The sequence below is a fragment of the Camelina sativa genome, chromosome 7 (assembly GCF_030686135.1).
Source record: "Camelina sativa cultivar CO46 ecotype springtype chromosome 7, ASM3068613v1".
NCBI lineage: Eukaryota > Viridiplantae > Streptophyta > Magnoliopsida > Brassicales > Brassicaceae > Camelina > Camelina sativa.
The window spans coordinates 24,874,178-24,891,148 of NC_141886.1; the positions used below are offsets into that span (position 1 = coordinate 24,874,178).

The following is a 16,971-nucleotide window of genomic DNA, read 5'->3' on the forward strand; positions in this document are numbered from 1 at the left end:
TTTATTCAATGAAAATCACTATCAACAAATTAAAATTTAACTTATGATCATGTTTTCTTATCACGTGCATACCTTTGTTATGACATCTAGAACATATAAGTTTTCCACAAAATACTTCAAAAAAAGTCATATTTATTAGTTGTTCAAAAAAAAACAAGTCATATTTATTATTAAATTATTTGGCAAAATAGACAGTTTTTAAAATATAATTATAAAAGTAGTACAATCACTATTTATAATTAGCAAATTACACATTTTCTACTGTTCACAAGACCTTTCAACCCTCATCAACATTTCATATTTATAACACATGCCACTGAATGTTTGATTTTTTTTTTTTTTTTTTTTAATATATGCTCTCTACAATCTTAAAAACAAAAAATGCTGACTAATTAAAATTTGTTTTCTAAAGTTTTAAAGATGTATAAAAATCTATGTTTTTTTTTTATAATTTGATATGCATTTTGTTTCATGATTTTATTTGATAATGTTAAATATTTTTTATAAATTTTGTATATGTACACATTATTAAGTGTATAGATGTCTGTACACATTAGTAAGTGTACAGATGTATGTACATATTAGTAAGTGTACAGATGTACTTTGTATAATTTGTTTAATTTTTAGGGTTTCAGATATTTGTATCATAATGGTTTTATACAAATTACATATGTACACTTAATAATGTGTGTCTGTACTCTTAACAATGTGTACACTAAATAAGGTGTACAATACAAAATATATAAATAATATATTTAAAAATTATTAAATAAAATCATATCAAATTGTAAAGAAAAAATATATATTTTTTTTGTATCCAAGAAAATTTCTAAAAAAAGATTATATTAACAATTATTTGAATAATTATGATTGAAGGAAAAAAATTTCTCATCTACACACATACTCCTTTTGGTAATCTTCTCACCCAAACCTATGTCCAACAATCTCTCCTATCTCACATATTCTCTATTACACAACACCTATTTTTCCAATTTTGAATAGTAAATGTATTAGTTTACCAATTAAGTTTCCAAAATATACTAATATGCAAACAAACCCTTTATTATTTATGCTATTGTCTGTATAATCTTCGTTTCGGTCCATACTCGGATATTCCTACTTTATTCAGAGAGCCTTCAAACACCGTTTTCGTGGAGCATCTTTTTATGTCGATTGTTGAAAAAAGGAAGAAAAAAAAGTACTGTTTTAACATTTATTTATTTTCTTACAAAAAAATTTGTTCTTTAGTGAAACGAAAACTTAAGATTTAAATCTCACTGCTTCATATAGCTAGATTCCTTTGCCTGTCACGTGAATCCAAAACCTCACGTTAATTTTTAGTTTTAAACTAGTCCCCCTTGCGAGAATTTTAGTGTAGGAATGCCAAAATATTTTAACGATCTTGTTAATGTAAACGGTGTAAAATTTAACTAGTCCCTTCAATTTGTAAAATTAAATTTTTAATTAATATAGTTTGGAACTATAGTGAACTGTGTAGACGAGTTTTAACTATTTCTCTAGAACTTATATGATTAAACCAAGAAGGAGAAGGAAAAAAAATGAAAATATTCATACTATTAAACTATGCATAATTTGCAAACCAATTAACTTTACGAGTCATAGAACAAAGGTTCGAATTAGTCTTCTGACAGCTTCGAAAGGTCTGATAAATTTTGTCATTACTACATTCCCCAAACACATATATTCTTTCTTTTAACATGGTTGTCTGCAACAGTGTAAAAATGAACAATTTTTCTTTCAAACTGCTGATTTTTATTTGTTATAGTTAGGTTGTAAATGTACAAATTTTCTTTTGCACTTATACAAACTACGGTAATTACTAACCACAAACAATCCATTTCAATACGATAATCCTAGTTTTCAGCTACCAATATTAATCGTTGATAATTGTTTACTTTGATGTTAAAAAAAAACAAAAAAAGAAGTTAGATATTTACTTTCAACTTGACTGTTTTTTTTTATATATATATTTCATTTTTATAAACCCTAATAAAAAGAAGGAAAAGAAAGGACACCGGCCTTTTTCTCTCTATAAAGAGAAAAATCTCCAAAAGGCAATGAGAGAAATGTGAAGCTGCTTTCACAGCCCTTGTTTGCGTCTTCCACTCAAGTAGAAAGAAATCAGAAGTACCATCAATGGCTTCTTCAACATCTCTCTTCCTCCTCCTCCCTCTCCTTCTTCTTCTCTCCCACGCTTCAGGTATTCTATTTTTTTTTTATCTCAGATCTTTTGAATTTAAATTCATATATTATTATTAATCACATCAAAACCAAACTAATGACATTTTGGGTTTGCCTATTTCGTTGAACTTTAGCTTCAACGGTCATATTCTACAACAAGTGCACATACCCAGTCTGGCCTGGGATCCAAGCTAGCTCCGGTCAACCGCTCCTCGCCGGCGGCGGATTTAAACTCTCTCCCAAAAGAGCTTACACTCTCCAACTTCCACCTCTCTGGTCCGGTCGCTTCTGGGGCCGCCACGGTTGCTCCTTCGACAGATCTGGCCGTGGTCACTGCGCCACCGGAGACTGCGGTGGTTCTCTCCTCTGTAACGGAGCTGGCGGTGTACCTCCGGCTACACTCGCCGAGATCACCCTCGGTCATGACATGGACTTTTATGACGTCAGCCTCGTTGATGGGTATGTCTCTCACTTAAACCAATTTTTTTTTTAATTCGGTTCGGTTTAACTTTTGTTTAGCGTTCATCAGTATTATTTTTATATTGTATATGATTAATTATATTTATAATGTGAATGGATTTGATATGGTAACATAATTAGGGGGTGGAAAAAAAAAGTTTCAAAAAAGGCCTGAACCGAATCAAAATTTTACTGACTTTAGTGTACATGAAATCAAAATTTTATATATTTTGATATTTACATACGAATATTTTTTAAAAATATAATCATATTTAAGTTGTGGATATAGTAAGTTTTATTATATGTTTTGAGTTGGCTTTTCACTAATCCCGAACCAAATAGAAATTTCATACATCTAAACAGAAAGCTAACCGTATTAGAAATAATATTGTCTGGTTTCAACTCTTATAAAACTAACTAGTGACTATATATACCAAAGTATCGAATGGAATAGTCAAACCGTAATCCAAATTGCTTATTCTAAACATCAATAATTTAAACATTTTTGTTTACTCTCACAAACTAATTTTCTTGTTAATCAATGGTAAATGACAGATATAACTTGGCGATGTCTATAATGCCTGTGAAGGGTACGGGAAAGTGTACCTACGCTGGTTGCGTAAGCGATCTGAACCGGATGTGTCCAGTTGGTCTACAGGTCCGTTCACGTGACGGGAAACAGGTAGTAGCCTGTAAAAGCGCGTGCTCTGCCTTTAACTCACCACGCTACTGTTGTACCGGCTTGTTCGGTAACCCACAGTCATGCAAGCCTACGGCTTACTCTAAGATCTTCAAGGTAGCTTGCCCAAAGGCCTACTCATACGCCTACGATGACCCAACCAGCATTGCTACGTGTTCTAAAGCTAACTACGTCGTCACTTTTTGCCCTCACCACGGCCGTTGATTGAAATCTCACTTTTAAATTATTTTATATGATTTGTTTAGTATGTACGAGGTTCTAGTGAGAGTTACCGAGACCTTTGTTCTTTCGCTTAATGTTCTCACTCGTTCGATGATCTTTATTAGATTTCATGCATTTGTGATATGCGTTTAATAAAATTAAGTGATGTCTTGGACCTCGGTTTAAAAGTAAATTAAACAAAAACCGGATTACAAAGGACGAATCTAATTCGGGTTAATTTGTTTTGTTTTACTATACCTGTAAAGTGTAAACAGTATTAAACCCGAATAGACCCTTCAACAAACTTACTTTGAAAAATAATCTAATTTAAATCAAAACATATATATATATATATATATATTTCCATGCCATTTTAGACGAAAATCTCTCACCTATTAAAAACATCTCCCAAATTAAGGAATCGAGACTGGACACGCTCAAGCAAAAACCCATGCATGGTAGATTTATTAAATATAATTGAATTACCAACGTGAAGCAAACAATAAAAACTCAAACGCAATTGGGAATTACTTACAACCACGCACATATAAATATATATGGAGCCTTTTACAATCAACAAGACCAAAATAAATAAATAAACGAAAATGGCCTCGAGTTTTTGGGGAGATGTATTAAAGTGGGTAATACCGGCTGGGTATTTGATAGTTGGATTTACCCTTCTGTCGATAATCGGACTTGGTATTTTCGGGAATGTGAGATCGGTAAAATTAGCTGCTTCCAAAGATACGAAATTTTATTTTATTGCCGATGTTGTTAATGTATGGGATGGTGCCATTGGCACCGTATTTTTTCTCATCCTCACCATATTTTTTCTCATCCTCGCCTTTCTTTGCTTCAGTTATGTATTTCTTAGACTATCCTCATCAGTAAAAAAAATCGACAGAGTTTCTTAAAAACAAAATAAATTAATATTTTAATTGTTTGATTATATTTAATTTTTTAAAGAAAGTTGAACCAATGAGGATAGTCTAATAATGCAAGAAACGTTTCAAATGTTTCTTGATGAAAAAATGTTTCTCTCCTCGCTCATAACTTTTCATTACTTTTTGATTTTTTTTATTGTAAAAGTTTCTAATAAGAAACACCAATTAGGATAGTCTTAGGCTTCGGCATATTTTGACTCCTACCCCCGCTTAATCTCGATTTACCATTTTTATTAACACATGTATACAGTATATACTACACAGGGACTTAATTATAACTAAGCTAAAATCTATATTTTACAACACAAACAAAATCTGCATGAAAGAAGGAAATGTACATTGGTAATTCATGTTTATGATTTCTTATTTAGTTTTTGTACATAGTAATTTGTATAAATATTCAAAATTATTTCCAGAAAATGTTCATATAAATATCAGATGATGATAGTTATGGTTTCAATAAATAATATCGTAACTATCAAAATCGTTCGCAATAATATTATTCAGATATGTCACATTCATATTTGCTCTCCCCCCAAATATCTTAAACGGGGAATGTCTTTACCTCCCACTTGCATGTATAGCTTCAGATTCCCCATAGAGGCACACGCACTAACTAAGAACATATACCTTATAATTTGATACGCACTATGTAATAATCAAATAGAGCACACTACTACTATACTAAATTACACAACTATATATATAGGAAAAAACTAAATATTGAAAAATTAAAAATAGAAATAAATATATTTAGTTAATGAAAAGAAAGCCATGAAGGGTAGCCATACAAAAGGCATCATCAAGCATCGTTCAAAAAAAAAAGGCATCAACCTAAAGCTTAATCATCACAAAACTCTATAAAAACGTCAAGATCACAATTCCAACAATTCACAAAACACAAAAATGACGAACACCACCAACAAATCCACAACACCATCAACCGACATGGAGCTCAAGAAGGTCTTCGACCAGTTCGACTCCAACGGCGACGGGAAGATCTCTGTATCAGAGCTCGGGAACGTTTTCAAATCCATGGGAACGTCGTACACGGAGGAGGAGCTCAGCCGTGTTCTAGACGACATCGACATCGATCGCGACGGTTACATCAACAAAGAAGAGTTCGCCGCCATATGCCGATCGTCCTCCTCCGCGGCAGAGATCCGTGAAGCTTTTGATCTATATGATCAGAACAAGAACGGTTTGATTTCGTCATCTGAGATCCATAAGGTTCTCAACCGTCTTGGTATGTCTTGCTCTGTTGAAGACTGTGAGAGGATGATCGGGCATGTTGATGCTGATGGTGATGGTAATGTTAACTTTGAGGAGTTTCAGAAAATGATGAGTTCGCCTGAGCTCGTGAAAGGATCATCCGCGAACGCTAGTTCTGCTTAGGGTGAAGAAGATATACGAACATATGCAAGTACTTTTTTTTTAGGTTTAACAACAAAAGTTGATTCGATTCTCTTCCTAATATATATGGACGATGATGATGATGAGTTTGTTCCTGCAACTATATGATTACTCTATATGGATTATGCATTTTCTCGGTATTGCTATTAAAGATTTTAATCAAGTTCTTTGATCCGAGATTTTTGGTTCTTTAATCGGTTTCGGGTCTCTCGGCTGAACCGATTGGTGGAATTTTAATTTTGTATCAGTTCATAATATTTTGATCAGTTTTTAAGTTTTAACAATATCCAAACCAAAGCAAACCAACTTTATTTTTCGGTTAGTTTGATCCGGACTAAGCCGAAAATCGCAGGCATGTAATGTTTCGTATGACTGTTTTACTGGTGGAACTGGTCAACAAAGACGCTATTTGTGTGGAGAAATACATGTTCAACCAGTTATTTTGGAATGTGATTCTTCTTCTTGTGTGGCATGAAAAATGGGAATCTGATTCGGTTCGGAATATATACGGTCACAAATCTCACCAGCTGGATTCACTTTTAACACATAGGGCTTTTAAGGGCCCAGGTTTTAAGCCCAATGAGAATTCTATTTACCTTTTTTAGTCAGTCCGACTAAACGGCCTGAGAGCTTCTTTTTTTTCTTGTCAAAGTTCCTATAGTTATTTTCATTATTGCATCAAAAAATGAACCCATCTCTACAAGCTACAACACTTTTTTTCCTATCTGTTTGAAAGTCAAAATGAATAAAATTATAAAGGATGAACCGACTCAATTATTTATCTCGCAAATAATAGTATTAGTTAGTTATTACCTGAGACTGAGAGAGAGTATTGTTAATCAATGGAAGCATCGAGCATAACGTTTCATACTTCTTTTAATGGTAAAACTTAACATCTCACCATTGAAATTGCTTATTATGATTACCTTGCCCCTTCCATTTCATTTTATTTAACTTCACGTCATTTAGTTCACCATGTAGCTGCCAGCCAGGGTTATATATACTGATTAATTACTAATGCAACGACATTGATTTCTTTTGATTAGAAAAATCAGTGGATCATATTTTTAAAATACCATTAATCATAAATATTCATTTTTATTACGTAAGATAAAAATATGAAACTCGGATTCTTTTTTGATATCTGATAAGTGTAGTTATCACGTAAATTTTACAGTAACAAAACAATAATTCGTGTCAAATAACAATTGGTATAAAGAAGAACAACTTTGAAAGCGTGTGAACTTAGGTGAAAAATGTCAAAGAGAAAAGGAAATAGGTAGGTATGATTGGTTATTGAACATCATGATATCTAATCTGATAGTATTTGATTATTTTCTAATCAACACAACAAAATTACACATTTTAAGGGAAAATAAAAGTAGCAGACGGCTCTCGTTGGGAGAGATTTTAAAGACTTTAAAATTAATTTAAGTTTTAAAAACCAAAATTTTACCAATCATACTTTCATTGCTTTATTATTTATAAAAGCCTTGAAAGTCTAACTGTCCATTTTTTTTGTTTGTACATACAAATTTTTAAAACCAGAAATGTGAGATTTTTTTTGCTGTTAAAACATAAATAAAAAAATCTGTAGTTTTTTTTTTCTCTTTCTTATTTTCTATGAGGATTGAAATAATAATAAAGCTCTCCACAAGTTTATATATATATTTTACATATTTTATTTTTATAAAATAATTATTCTTATTTTTTTTTCTTTTTTTTAAGTTCCATTTCAATAATAATTATTTTTGTTTTTATTATCATCATTAACATCATCATTTCAATATTTTTAATAATAAAGGTAACAGTTACAGTTTTAAAGTGTTTGTTACCAATCAAATTTTAACAGTTAAAATTTGTACAGTCAAAGCATCTACAGCCAAATTCTCTACAACTAAAATTTTAAAGTTAAAGTTTTTACAGCTATAAGTAACAGTCGTTATCAATCCGGGCTGTAATAATAATATTTCGGAATGTTTTCACCTTTTTTTTTTTTTGAACAATGATAAAAGGAAGACAACGTTATCATTATGTTGTAATCCATGATTTCACATGCCAACAAACAGCTGCACTCTCTACCAAAAAAAAAAAACAGCTGCACTTATGGTTGTGATTATGAATCCTCCTCTCTTATTAATCTTAAAACCTAATCAACATATATATCCTCGTTAAAAAAATAAATAACTAAAAATCACAACATATCCTCGTTAGATAAATAATCAGAGAGGATATGTCCACGATTCTAGTGATTCAGTTGAATTATTACATTTTCTTTGACGCTATCCTCGTTTTTTTTTTCTTTTTTTCTTTCTCCTTTTCATTCTAAATACGATCGCAATACGTAAGTAATATACTATTCTAAAAAAAAATTATAATGATTTTGAGTTTGACTATAAAAAACACTATTAATTAAATCCGATTTACAACCAAAAGCCAAATTCAGTGGAGGAACTGTCTTTTTCCTTTCTTCTTACTTCTTCTCCTTTCTCCTATTTTGTCGTAACAAATAGCGTTTGGCTTGAGAGGAACTTTAGATTTTAATTCTTGAGACAAATGGCTGAAGACTCGTACGAGGAAGAGTGCGACTACTTGTTCAAGGCTGTGCTGATCGGAGACTCAGCCGTCGGAAAATCAAACCTCTTATCAAGATTTTCCAAGGACGAGTTCCGCCTTGACTCTAAACCAACCATCGGAGTTGAGTTCGCCTACCGGAATGTCCACGTTGGAGATAAAATCATCAAGGCTCAGATTTGGGACACCGCCGGCCAAGAAAGGTATTATTTGCAAACACATCAAAGTCCCATCTAAAATCTAAATCATACAACTTGCGTACGTAAAATGAATTCTTTGTGAGCGAGCAACCATCCAAACTCACGGACCTAATTTTGCAACCTCGTGACCACACTACTCTGTTCCTTATTTTGTATCTTTTCGTTTGAGCTTTTATTTTTGACCTAATCTTTTTATATTTGGAGTTATGAAATTAATGGAATGTTAATCCTTAATTAATATTTTTAATATCTAATATGTGTTAATTTTTTTATGAGTAAAAGATTTAGAGCAATTACAAGTTCGTACTACCGAGGAGCATTAGGGGCATTGCTGATTTACGACATCACAAGACGAACAACGTTCGAAAACATCAAGAAATGGCTTTTTGAGCTCAGAGACTTCTCCAATCCCGACACTGTCGTTGTCCTCGTTGGCAACAAATCTGATCTCCGACAATCTAGAGAAGTTGAAGAAGATGATGGTAAGAGTCTAGCTGAATCAGAAGGTCTTTACTTCCTTGAGACTTCGGCTTTAGAGAATGTTAACGTCGAAGAAGCGTTTCTCGTGATGATTGGACGGATACATGAGGTTGTGACGCAGAGGAACGCAGAGGAAATTAAATCCAACGGCGTCGCGACGAAGGCTCAAGTTAACGGTAATGGTACGGTCCTTCCCGTTGGTAAAGAAATTGTGAATATCCACGAAGTCACTGCTACTACTCAACCGTTAAGCTCTTCTTCCTACTGTTGTTACAAGTAAATAATTCATGTATTTTTTTTTTTTGTTATTGTTTTGGAATATTTTGATGATGTTTTTATTTGCATGTATTCCTTAAAATTTTGACTTGGCCACCCACATACATGAATTTTGAATCATATTATCAATTAAATATGAAACTCAAATAAAAAAATGAACCAATCACAACTGAGATCCGGTTCTGTCAAATATGTTTCTTCATTTAATTTGCTTCGATGCTTCAATTACACATACGCCAAGATTTGTCCAATATTTCAAACAAATTTCAGTTTCTTACAAGCAATTTTTTTACAGAATTTTATTAGAGAGTGCTTCACAAATCAGTCATCCTTTAGTTCATTCTCTTTGCCGTTCTTGGAGTCTCCTTTAACTTTCTTCCATGTAAACAAGAAAAGAGAAGCCAAACTCATCACACACAAGAGAAAGATACAAAAGAGATGAAACTCAAATTGAGTAAGCACTTACTAAACAGCCACCTCTTGAGGGAGACTTCGGCTGTAAAATGGAAACTCGAAGAGAAAGATCGTCTTGCACCATCCAGGTAAGTTCCCATAAACTCCTCTCGGCAACAGAATCAGAGGACTAAAGATCGATCGAAGATAGAAACAAATTAGCTAGATTCAAGGTTTATTAAACATTATCTTTAGAACAAGTTCATATCGTTAAACCTTGTTGTCTTCTTGTAGAATCTGTAAGCTCCTGAGTTGCCATGTTTTTTGTCAGCCGATGCCTGTTCATTATATTCATATCAGCCATATGTGATTCAGAAACTGTCTAAGTAGAGAGATAGAAAACGAACGAGAACCTCGAGTAATGGTATGCCACTGACGAATAGAAGTAGCAAAGTGAGAAATAGTGGTCCGAGTATCACAAGATACTCTGCACCTTCAAGCACGGGTGATGCAGCCACAAAGATTCCCCACCACAAAAGCATCTGATGAACATATAAACCCACACAGACACACACAGTAATGAAACGATCATATCACCATTTATGCTAAAGATGAAGAACATATAACATATGAAAGTACTAACCTCACCAAAGTAGTTTGGATGTCTTGACCATTTCCACACACCAACATCACACCATTTTCCTCTGTTTTCTGGAGAGTTTTTAAAAGAGAGCTTCTGTTGATCAGCTGCAGCTTCAATCAAGAAACCAAAAACCCACATTGTCCAACCGATAACATCTGCGGGTCTAAGAGATCCTCCACCATCACTTGCATTCACAATGGTTAGAGGTAAGCTAACCGTCCAAACCCACACAGCCTACCGTGAAAGAAAACAACAACTCTAGTTTGAGATATCACAAGCATGAATTCCAATAGGGCTCTCTATAAGAGAATGAATACATAGTTATAAAAACTTTACCTGAAGAGTCCAGAAAATTATTAGTCTCACTATATTTCCACGTTGTTCATCAAATCGTCGATCTTCACCCCATTGCAAGATCCTAAAACAACAAGAGGGTTATGCTATTGATCCAGAAAGTAATATAAAGTGAGAATGATGCAGTCATTGGTAGAGACCTCATTAGAAGAAATATCCCCAAACGAAGACCCCATACCACAACTAGCAAAGTCAAGACTATCTGTGAAGAGAAAACAAAGAAACTCAAAACACCAAAACAAAATACATATGAGAAAACAGAGAGGAAATTACAAGAGTCTTGAGACTTGCCTGGCGAAAATGCCAAGTGGCTTTAAGAACAAGAGTCAATACAGCAAGTATAACAAAGTTTGTGCTTCCTGAACATACAAGGTTAATTAGTATAATGAACTCCTACGTAACAGAGAATGAAGGTAACGCAATTGGGAATAGAGGAATGAAGATGGTGGTACCAGCAAAGTCAGTGACTTGATCAAATTTGAAAAGAGCTGTGATTACGAAGAATATAAACTGGTAAACCACCTACAAATGCAGAAAAACACCAAATCAGACATAGACGAACAAAACCCAACTCGTAACTCCCACAGAACAGAGGAACTTACAGTGACAATAGCAGTGAGGGCCAGGAAATGCGAATCCAGAACTGTTCCCATTCTTATCGGAGAAAACTTCCAAAGATCAATCCTTTCGCTCGAATAGAAACAATTCGTTATCCCTTTTTATTGTTTCCTACTCAAAACGGAAATTGAGAAAAGAATAAAAAACGAAAAGTCGTCATCTTTACCAACTTGTCATTGGTATATATGGCTGAGACTACGATGAGTTTATGTGGTTGTGAACCAAACACCGTGCCGTTTATTTGGTACACTAGAAAAGTCTAATTCAAAGAATATACACGGGGAAAATACGAAGAAAGTGTGAAACTTTTATACATTATTTGGCTTCATAACCTCCCATGGACTCATACAATAGTTTGGAAACAATAAACTGTATCAACCTCGATGATATAGTCAAGTGTTGCAGACGGAGGAATCTGCAAACCCGGTCCGAATTCGACGTTTTTGCTTCCGAATCCTAAGGTAGGTGGGATGATCACTCTACGTTTACCTCCAGCTTTCATTGACCTTAGAACATACTCTATGCCTTCGCATAGTCCTTTGCTATATGGTCTTGAGTCCATTACCATCGCTAGTGACTTCTTTTTGTCTTTGCTTCCGAATGTGTCGACGAACACTTGTTCGGTTCCATGTACTTTTCCCTTTACATCAAACACTACCAAGTATCCTGAGCTTGGAGTAGCTCCACTTCCAGCTTGTAGATCATAGTACCTACACGGTTACATTTCCCAAAGACAAGAGCTTGAGTTTGTGATGAATAGAAGTAAGTTTCAGGCTCAGTAAGAGCATATACATATATAGATTCAGAATTATTCCATACCACCTCAAAAATGTTACAAGGGTTTTTCCAATATGAGATCAAAACAAGACAAAAGTCCTATGATCAAAATGAGAAAAAATTGAATTTTCAAGAGATTGAGTTTATGAATTGTGATGCATGGTAATATATACAGAGAAGTTTCAAGCTCAGCAAGATATAAGCAGAACCAGCCTCAAAAGTAGTAGGATTTCCCAAAATGACATAAAAAATAAGACAGGTCAAAGCCATAGAGAATGCTACAATACTACACTGGAAGCTCACAAACTTTTCTATTTAATGGAAACATAAATCAACACATGTACTGGGGAATGTACCTTATGCCGTTTGGTAAGATGATCTCTTCTTGTTGCTTTACTCTGCCAAATTCAGAAATTAAATAAAAACAATTCAAGTTCGTAAAGATGATAACAAAACCATTCAAATCCTTATTCTTTCACTATAAACTATGAGCAACCTTGTGGTATCTTCTTCCTGGAACACATCGAGTGGTGACTTCTTCATCTGCTCAGAGACAGCACCAAAAGCTAGAAACCCAGACCAGGTTAATCCGGCACCGATTCCGAACCGTCGCGTCACCGGAGAAGCCATCCAATCCGTCATTTTCTGCTCCTGCAATGTGACCGCCACCGCTGGTTCAAGATTCCCCTGTAAAGCAACGCTTAGAGACTGCGATGGAAGGCTCTGTTTCGGGTGTTGAGAAGGCGATACAAAACGGTGGTGAGAAGGAACCGTCGAAGTGAAGAGAGTCGTCATTTTCGAAAAAAAAATTCTTGAAAATGTTTATTCTGATTTCATATATATGAAAAAAGATAGCAACCTTATCCTATTCGTGTGATGAATGGTCAGAAACTTGAATAAGGACAGAGAGTTCATGTAAATAAACTTTGTCAACGAAGTTTTATAGTTTCAAAAATAAACGTTCTTTTTTTTTTTTTTTTTTTTTTTTTTAAACTTTTCTCTTTGTCTCTCTCTCTTTGTACAGTTCAAATTTGTAAAAACAAAAAAGAGGACATGAACATCACTCGGATATGCTTAAAAACACGCCGAGATAAACGATATGAAAAAAAAAAAAAAAAAAGTAATCTCTCTCGGGCACGTAAGTCGAGATAGCCGATCATCTAAAAAAATTGAGTTTTCTCGGGCGACAATTCTTCCTTTGAAAGACTTTCTTCTCTCACTTTATTGGGTCTGTTCGTCTGAAGATTTTGTGTCACATTCCGTTGGTTTTACCGGCGAGAGCTCTCTTCTTCTTTTCTACCATGGTTTCTGGCCTGGATAACAAGGCCAAGCAGTTGTGAGCAAGTCCGTTTCTCCGGTACCCTATCATTTTCGGTTTCATCCTAGTTCAGATCTGGTGGTCGGAGATCCTATCCTTACGGATCTATTGTCTCCTTTCCTCCGCTGGTTTATTCCGGCGAGAATCCCTCCCTTCTTCCGTCGGCTGAACTCGTCGCCGAAGAGACCGTCTTTGAATGAACAAAGTCTATGGCAACAGCCTCCGGAACCTTTCCTCGCCTTCAATGGCCGCTCGCCTCCAGATATTAGCTTCACAACCACCGCTGACTTCTTCTCGGTTTCCATAACTGATTACCTCTCCTCACTTAAGCTCCAACGGTGCGCCTCCTCCGCCAGAGCTGCACGTCTCCGCCAGATCTGCTCCTCTGTCGCACTCCGTGGGACATTTTGGCTGGCGAGAACCTTTGTCTTATTCCGTTGCTTGTCACCATCAACGGTGAGACTTCCGTTATCTCATCGAGGTCTCCTATCGTCCACCGGTCTACCTCCGATCATCAGCAGCACATCTCTATGCTCCCTCGTTTCCAAGCTAGGGTTTCAAGGGTTGGACCACTGCTGGGCTAGGAAATTAGTGGGCCAATATATGATTATAAGCTTATTAAGCTTATTAGGCTTGGTGGATCATAAGCCCATTTATGGCTTTCCTTTTTTCGTGGAGTGTTCATTATCGCAAACTTCCTTCTTTATGGAGAGAATATTCTTGCAATTATGCTTGTATCTTCTCAGTTACTTATGCTTCTGTTTATTTGTATTTAAGAACAAGATATACCAACAGCGGTTTCAAATATATTGTTATAATTTCAAAACGCATTCATTAGATCGTAAGGGTTCCCACCTCCTCTTTATGAAAAGAGAGACTTATCTATCGGATATTCTTCTGTTGAGAGGTGATCCTGTCGTGGACCTCTTTTCAAAAATGTTAGATAGAGGCCGAAGGTGTGACGATAATGTTCACATTCCGGTGTTGAGACACCGTGACTTTTCTAGGCAGTTTGTACGCCGGTTTGGAACTTCGCGTGCTGGTGTATGGCAATTGAATGGAGCCCCTCTAGTACATAACAATTTATCAAAGAATAAAGTTGGTTGCTCCTTACTAGTAGGTTCCGAAGACTTTGTTCAAGCATTCTCTAGATCCACATCCCCCTCCCTCTCTACTTGTAGTTGGCCGGCTCTGATGCCGGTGAGATTCACCTCTGAAAGCGGGCAGCTTGGATATAACACATTTAATGAGAGACTTTCCTCACTAAGCTGCCAACTTAGTGAAAACATTTTAAACTTTTTAATTTCCTCATCTAATGAGAGACATTTCTTATGTATTAAGAGATATAACGCAAAAATTTCCTCATCATGTCAATGTCCTTTGACTACATGGTTTCATCATAATCTCCACTCTTCCTTATCCACTTGGTTCAGATCTTGCAACGTAGTGTGGCAAGGTGGTTCTATCTTGGATCCTTCTTTCGACACTCGACTCTTGGGAACTTCTTCCCAACCTACATGCTGCATCCCTTTTCAGGGAGCTGAAGATTCATCATCTTTAGTGCGAATTAGGTTTTTAAAAACCCGTCGGAATCTTTGTATTCCAGTGTGGCAATTTGTTGTTATGCGGCCAGTGATTCGGTCTTGGTTAACCTCCCATCACTTCATGTGGCATATCTCCTTGGTGGTTCTCACTATCTTTATGGTTTCAATAGCTCTTTATCTCTGCTTTAGCTATTTGTCCGTTAGCGTTCAAGCTTGTTATTTCTTTTGTTGTAGTTTCACCCGGATGTTATACCCTTGTTTAAACAACATACCGTGGTTTTCTTTCCTCCTATGTAAGTTAGTTGGTTGCATCATGCTCCCGCTAGAAGGGAGTACCAAAAACCTTGTAACTTAATTTAATGGAGTGTTTGTTGACAAAAAAAAAAGACATGAACATCACTGGCAAGCAAGACAACACACGAGTATAAACCCTTCTCACCTTCATCAATCTTCATCTTCTATGAATTTGCTTTTGATTTCTCTAATCACAAAGATGTGTTCAGACACCACTGAAGCTGAGACAAAAACAAGACAAGGAACATCTGTAGCTTCAGATTTTCTTCAAACAAAAATGTTTTTCTTCTTTCTTCTGTTATCAATCTTTTTGTTCATGTTCAGTTGCTATTGAAGAAGAAGTGGGGACTGGTCTTGGGATATTGGAACCTGTTACAGGTCTCTGTAGCCGCTTTAGGGAAGCCATTATCTCTGCAAAACTTGGCCTCAACTTTGAATCCCTGATAAACACACAAAAAATAACTAGATGTATCAGTCAAATCATGAGAACAAGAAAGCTTAGGAACCCCATTGTCAAGTTTGATGAACTTATAAGCCGTAAAACAAATCAAGACTCTGATTTTCTGAAGTGTAAGCACTACTACTACTTCACATTTGGCTGAAACTTAATCTTTATATATTTCTTATACTCACGTCTGCCAGCATTTACTGATGATATCTGCAATTGCTGGATCCACAAAGTCTGGGATGTCAAGACGTCGATGCTGAAAACCAACTGCCCCAACAACTTGCATTGCGTTCATTTTTCCCCACGGTTGCTGTAATGTAAAGAGTTCCCATAGAATCACTCCGTAGCTGTAAACATCGCACCTGTTTTCACGTATTGTTTTACCCTGACATTAGGCCAGTGTCTTAAAAAAGGGAACATAAAGAATGAATATTCATTAGTAAAATATTAAAGAGCATACTTCTCATTAGCAGGTTCGTTTCTAAGCACTTCTGGAGCCATCCATTCAGCCTGTATAAGATCAACACATCATTAGATTAATAAACTCGCAATCACAATAACTGTAAAGAGAGATGATTTAGACAGGGAGGACGGTAACTTCCTTCTAGCTGCTTACCGTGCCTGCTGTTGACTTTGAAGAGAGGTATGTACTGTGTTTCATTCTTGACAACCCGAAATCACACACCTGATATATATGAAACTCCATTATTTGTTATGCAAACTAACATCATCCAGTAGGTAAGAAACCATAAATTCTATATTTACCTTCACGACCCAATTTTTGTCAACTAGAAGGTTTGGGGACTTAAGATCGCGATGGACAATCATTGGACTACAGCTGTGCAAATAGTTCATTCCACGAGCCTGAAGTTTTTACAAGTAATATGATACTTAACAGGTGATAGAGATAAAGGAAGAAAAGATTGTGAATAGAAAAAGAGTAATACAGCATCAAGGGCCATTCTCAGACGCCTCCTCTCGTCTAATTGGTTATTTGGCCGGTGGATTAATCTATACAAGCTACCTCTGCACAAGTTTGGAAAGAAAACTCTACTGTAAAGATTCAAAAACTAAGCACAACCAAATCGAACCTGCTCAAACTATCCAGATTTAAGAACTTCAAGCAAATACTT

General features: G+C 35.4%; 6 protein-coding genes across 11 annotated transcripts in view; 3 read left to right on the plus strand and 3 right to left on the minus strand.

Moving 5' to 3' along the window:
* The first annotated feature begins 2,009 nt into the window (after positions 1–2,009).
* LOC104702059 (thaumatin-like protein) lies at positions 2,010–3,739 on the plus strand. The gene is made up of 3 exons (XM_087459245.1): positions 2,010–2,221; positions 2,337–2,661; positions 3,217–3,739. Exons 1-3 carry the CDS (start codon positions 2,158–2,160, stop codon positions 3,563–3,565), a joined length of 738 nt encoding a protein of 245 aa, XP_087315371.1. The 5' UTR covers positions 2,010–2,157; the 3' UTR covers positions 3,566–3,739.
* Positions 3,740–5,265: 1,526 nt separating this feature from the next.
* LOC104702060 (putative calcium-binding protein CML26) lies at positions 5,266–6,082 on the plus strand. Its single transcript, XM_010417872.3, has one exon. The coding sequence runs from the start codon at positions 5,413–5,415 to the stop codon at positions 5,899–5,901; it is 489 nt and encodes a 162-aa protein (XP_010416174.1). The 5' UTR covers positions 5,266–5,412; the 3' UTR covers positions 5,902–6,082.
* Positions 6,083–8,128: 2,046 nt separating this feature from the next.
* On the plus strand, positions 8,129–9,531 carry LOC104702061 (ras-related protein RABA6a). The gene is made up of 2 exons (XM_010417873.3): positions 8,129–8,696; positions 8,976–9,531. Exons 1-2 carry the CDS (start codon positions 8,476–8,478, stop codon positions 9,451–9,453), a joined length of 699 nt encoding a protein of 232 aa, XP_010416175.1. The 5' UTR covers positions 8,129–8,475; the 3' UTR covers positions 9,454–9,531.
* Positions 9,532–9,632: 101 nt separating this feature from the next.
* On the minus strand, positions 9,633–11,716 carry LOC104702063 (uncharacterized). 4 transcript variants are annotated; one of them, XM_010417876.2, is made up of 10 exons: positions 11,442–11,716; positions 11,292–11,361; positions 11,131–11,198; positions 10,980–11,041; positions 10,822–10,903; positions 10,486–10,719; positions 10,256–10,384; positions 10,119–10,180; positions 9,927–10,032; positions 9,633–9,820 (listed from the first exon to the last, which is right to left on the minus strand). In XM_010417876.2, the coding sequence occupies exons 1-10, from the start codon at positions 11,490–11,492 to the stop codon at positions 9,782–9,784; spliced, it is 903 nt and encodes a 300-aa protein (XP_010416178.1). In that variant the 5' UTR covers positions 11,493–11,716; the 3' UTR covers positions 9,633–9,781. The 4 variants fall into 4 exon arrangements, with proteins under 4 accessions (XP_010416178.1, XP_010416179.1, XP_019083344.1 ...); XM_010417877.3 differs by having other exon boundaries at positions 9,916–10,032; positions 11,442–11,612; XM_019227799.2 differs by having other exon boundaries at positions 9,633–9,824; positions 9,916–10,032; positions 11,442–11,612.
* A 28-nt stretch (positions 11,717–11,744) lies between these two features.
* LOC104702062 (peptidyl-prolyl cis-trans isomerase FKBP17-3, chloroplastic) lies at positions 11,745–13,283 on the minus strand. The gene is made up of 3 exons (XM_010417874.3): positions 12,731–13,283; positions 12,591–12,632; positions 11,745–12,167 (listed from the first exon to the last, which is right to left on the minus strand). The coding sequence occupies exons 1-3, from the start codon at positions 13,027–13,029 to the stop codon at positions 11,801–11,803; spliced, it is 708 nt and encodes a 235-aa protein (XP_010416176.1). The 5' UTR covers positions 13,030–13,283; the 3' UTR covers positions 11,745–11,800.
* Positions 13,284–15,402: 2,119 nt separating this feature from the next.
* LOC104702065 (putative serine/threonine-protein kinase SIS8) overlaps positions 15,403–16,971 on the minus strand; it is a 5,675-nt gene continuing 4,106 nt past the window's right edge. For all 3 annotated transcript variants that reach the window (XM_010417878.3, XM_010417879.2, XM_019227800.2), the window contains 6 exons: positions 16,786–16,864; positions 16,604–16,702; positions 16,455–16,523; positions 16,299–16,348; positions 16,024–16,200; positions 15,403–15,830 (listed from right to left, as the gene is read on the minus strand). In XM_010417878.3, the coding sequence (XP_010416180.2) occupies positions 15,692–15,830; positions 16,024–16,200; positions 16,299–16,348; positions 16,455–16,523; positions 16,604–16,702; positions 16,786–16,864 (613 nt within the window). In that variant the 3' untranslated portion in view covers positions 15,403–15,691. The remainder of the gene's footprint in view (positions 15,831–16,023; positions 16,201–16,298; positions 16,349–16,454; positions 16,524–16,603; positions 16,703–16,785; positions 16,865–16,971) is intronic.

Bases quoted from the DNA above. Each gene is read 5' to 3' on its own strand.
- LOC104702059 (XM_087459245.1), top strand. From the start codon at position 2,158: ATGGCTTCTTCAACATCTCTCTTCCTCCTCCTCCCTCTCCTTCTTCTT. The intron at 2,222-2,336 runs GTATTCTATTTT...GTTGAACTTTAG, and splicing joins TCTTCTCTCCCACGCTTCAG to CTTCAACGGTCATATTCTAC. The intron at 2,662-3,216 runs GTATGTCTCTCA...GGTAAATGACAG, and splicing joins GACGTCAGCCTCGTTGATGG to ATATAACTTGGCGATGTCTA.
- LOC104702060 (XM_010417872.3), top strand. From the start codon at position 5,413: ATGACGAACACCACCAACAAATCCACAACACCATCAACCGACATGGAG.
- LOC104702061 (XM_010417873.3), top strand. From the start codon at position 8,476: ATGGCTGAAGACTCGTACGAGGAAGAGTGCGACTACTTGTTCAAGGCT. The intron at 8,697-8,975 runs GTATTATTTGCA...TATGAGTAAAAG, and splicing joins GACACCGCCGGCCAAGAAAG to ATTTAGAGCAATTACAAGTT.
- LOC104702063 (XM_010417875.2), bottom strand. From the start codon at position 11,492: ATGGGAACAGTTCTGGATTCGCATTTCCTGGCCCTCACTGCTATTGTC. The intron at 11,362-11,441 runs GTAAGTTCCTCT...CTGCATTTGTAG, and splicing joins CCCTCACTGCTATTGTCACT to GTGGTTTACCAGTTTATATT. The intron at 10,033-10,118 runs GTTTAACGATAT...ATCGATCTTTAG, and splicing joins TTCTACAAGAAGACAACAAG to TCCTCTGATTCTGTTGCCGA.
- LOC104702062 (XM_010417874.3), bottom strand. From the start codon at position 13,029: ATGACGACTCTCTTCACTTCGACGGTTCCTTCTCACCACCGTTTTGTA. The intron at 12,633-12,730 runs GTTGCTCATAGT...TGAATTTGGCAG, and splicing joins CAGGAAGAAGATACCACAAG to AGTAAAGCAACAAGAAGAGA. The intron at 12,168-12,590 runs GTACATTCCCCA...GTAACCGTGTAG, and splicing joins ATCTTACCAAACGGCATAAG to GTACTATGATCTACAAGCTG.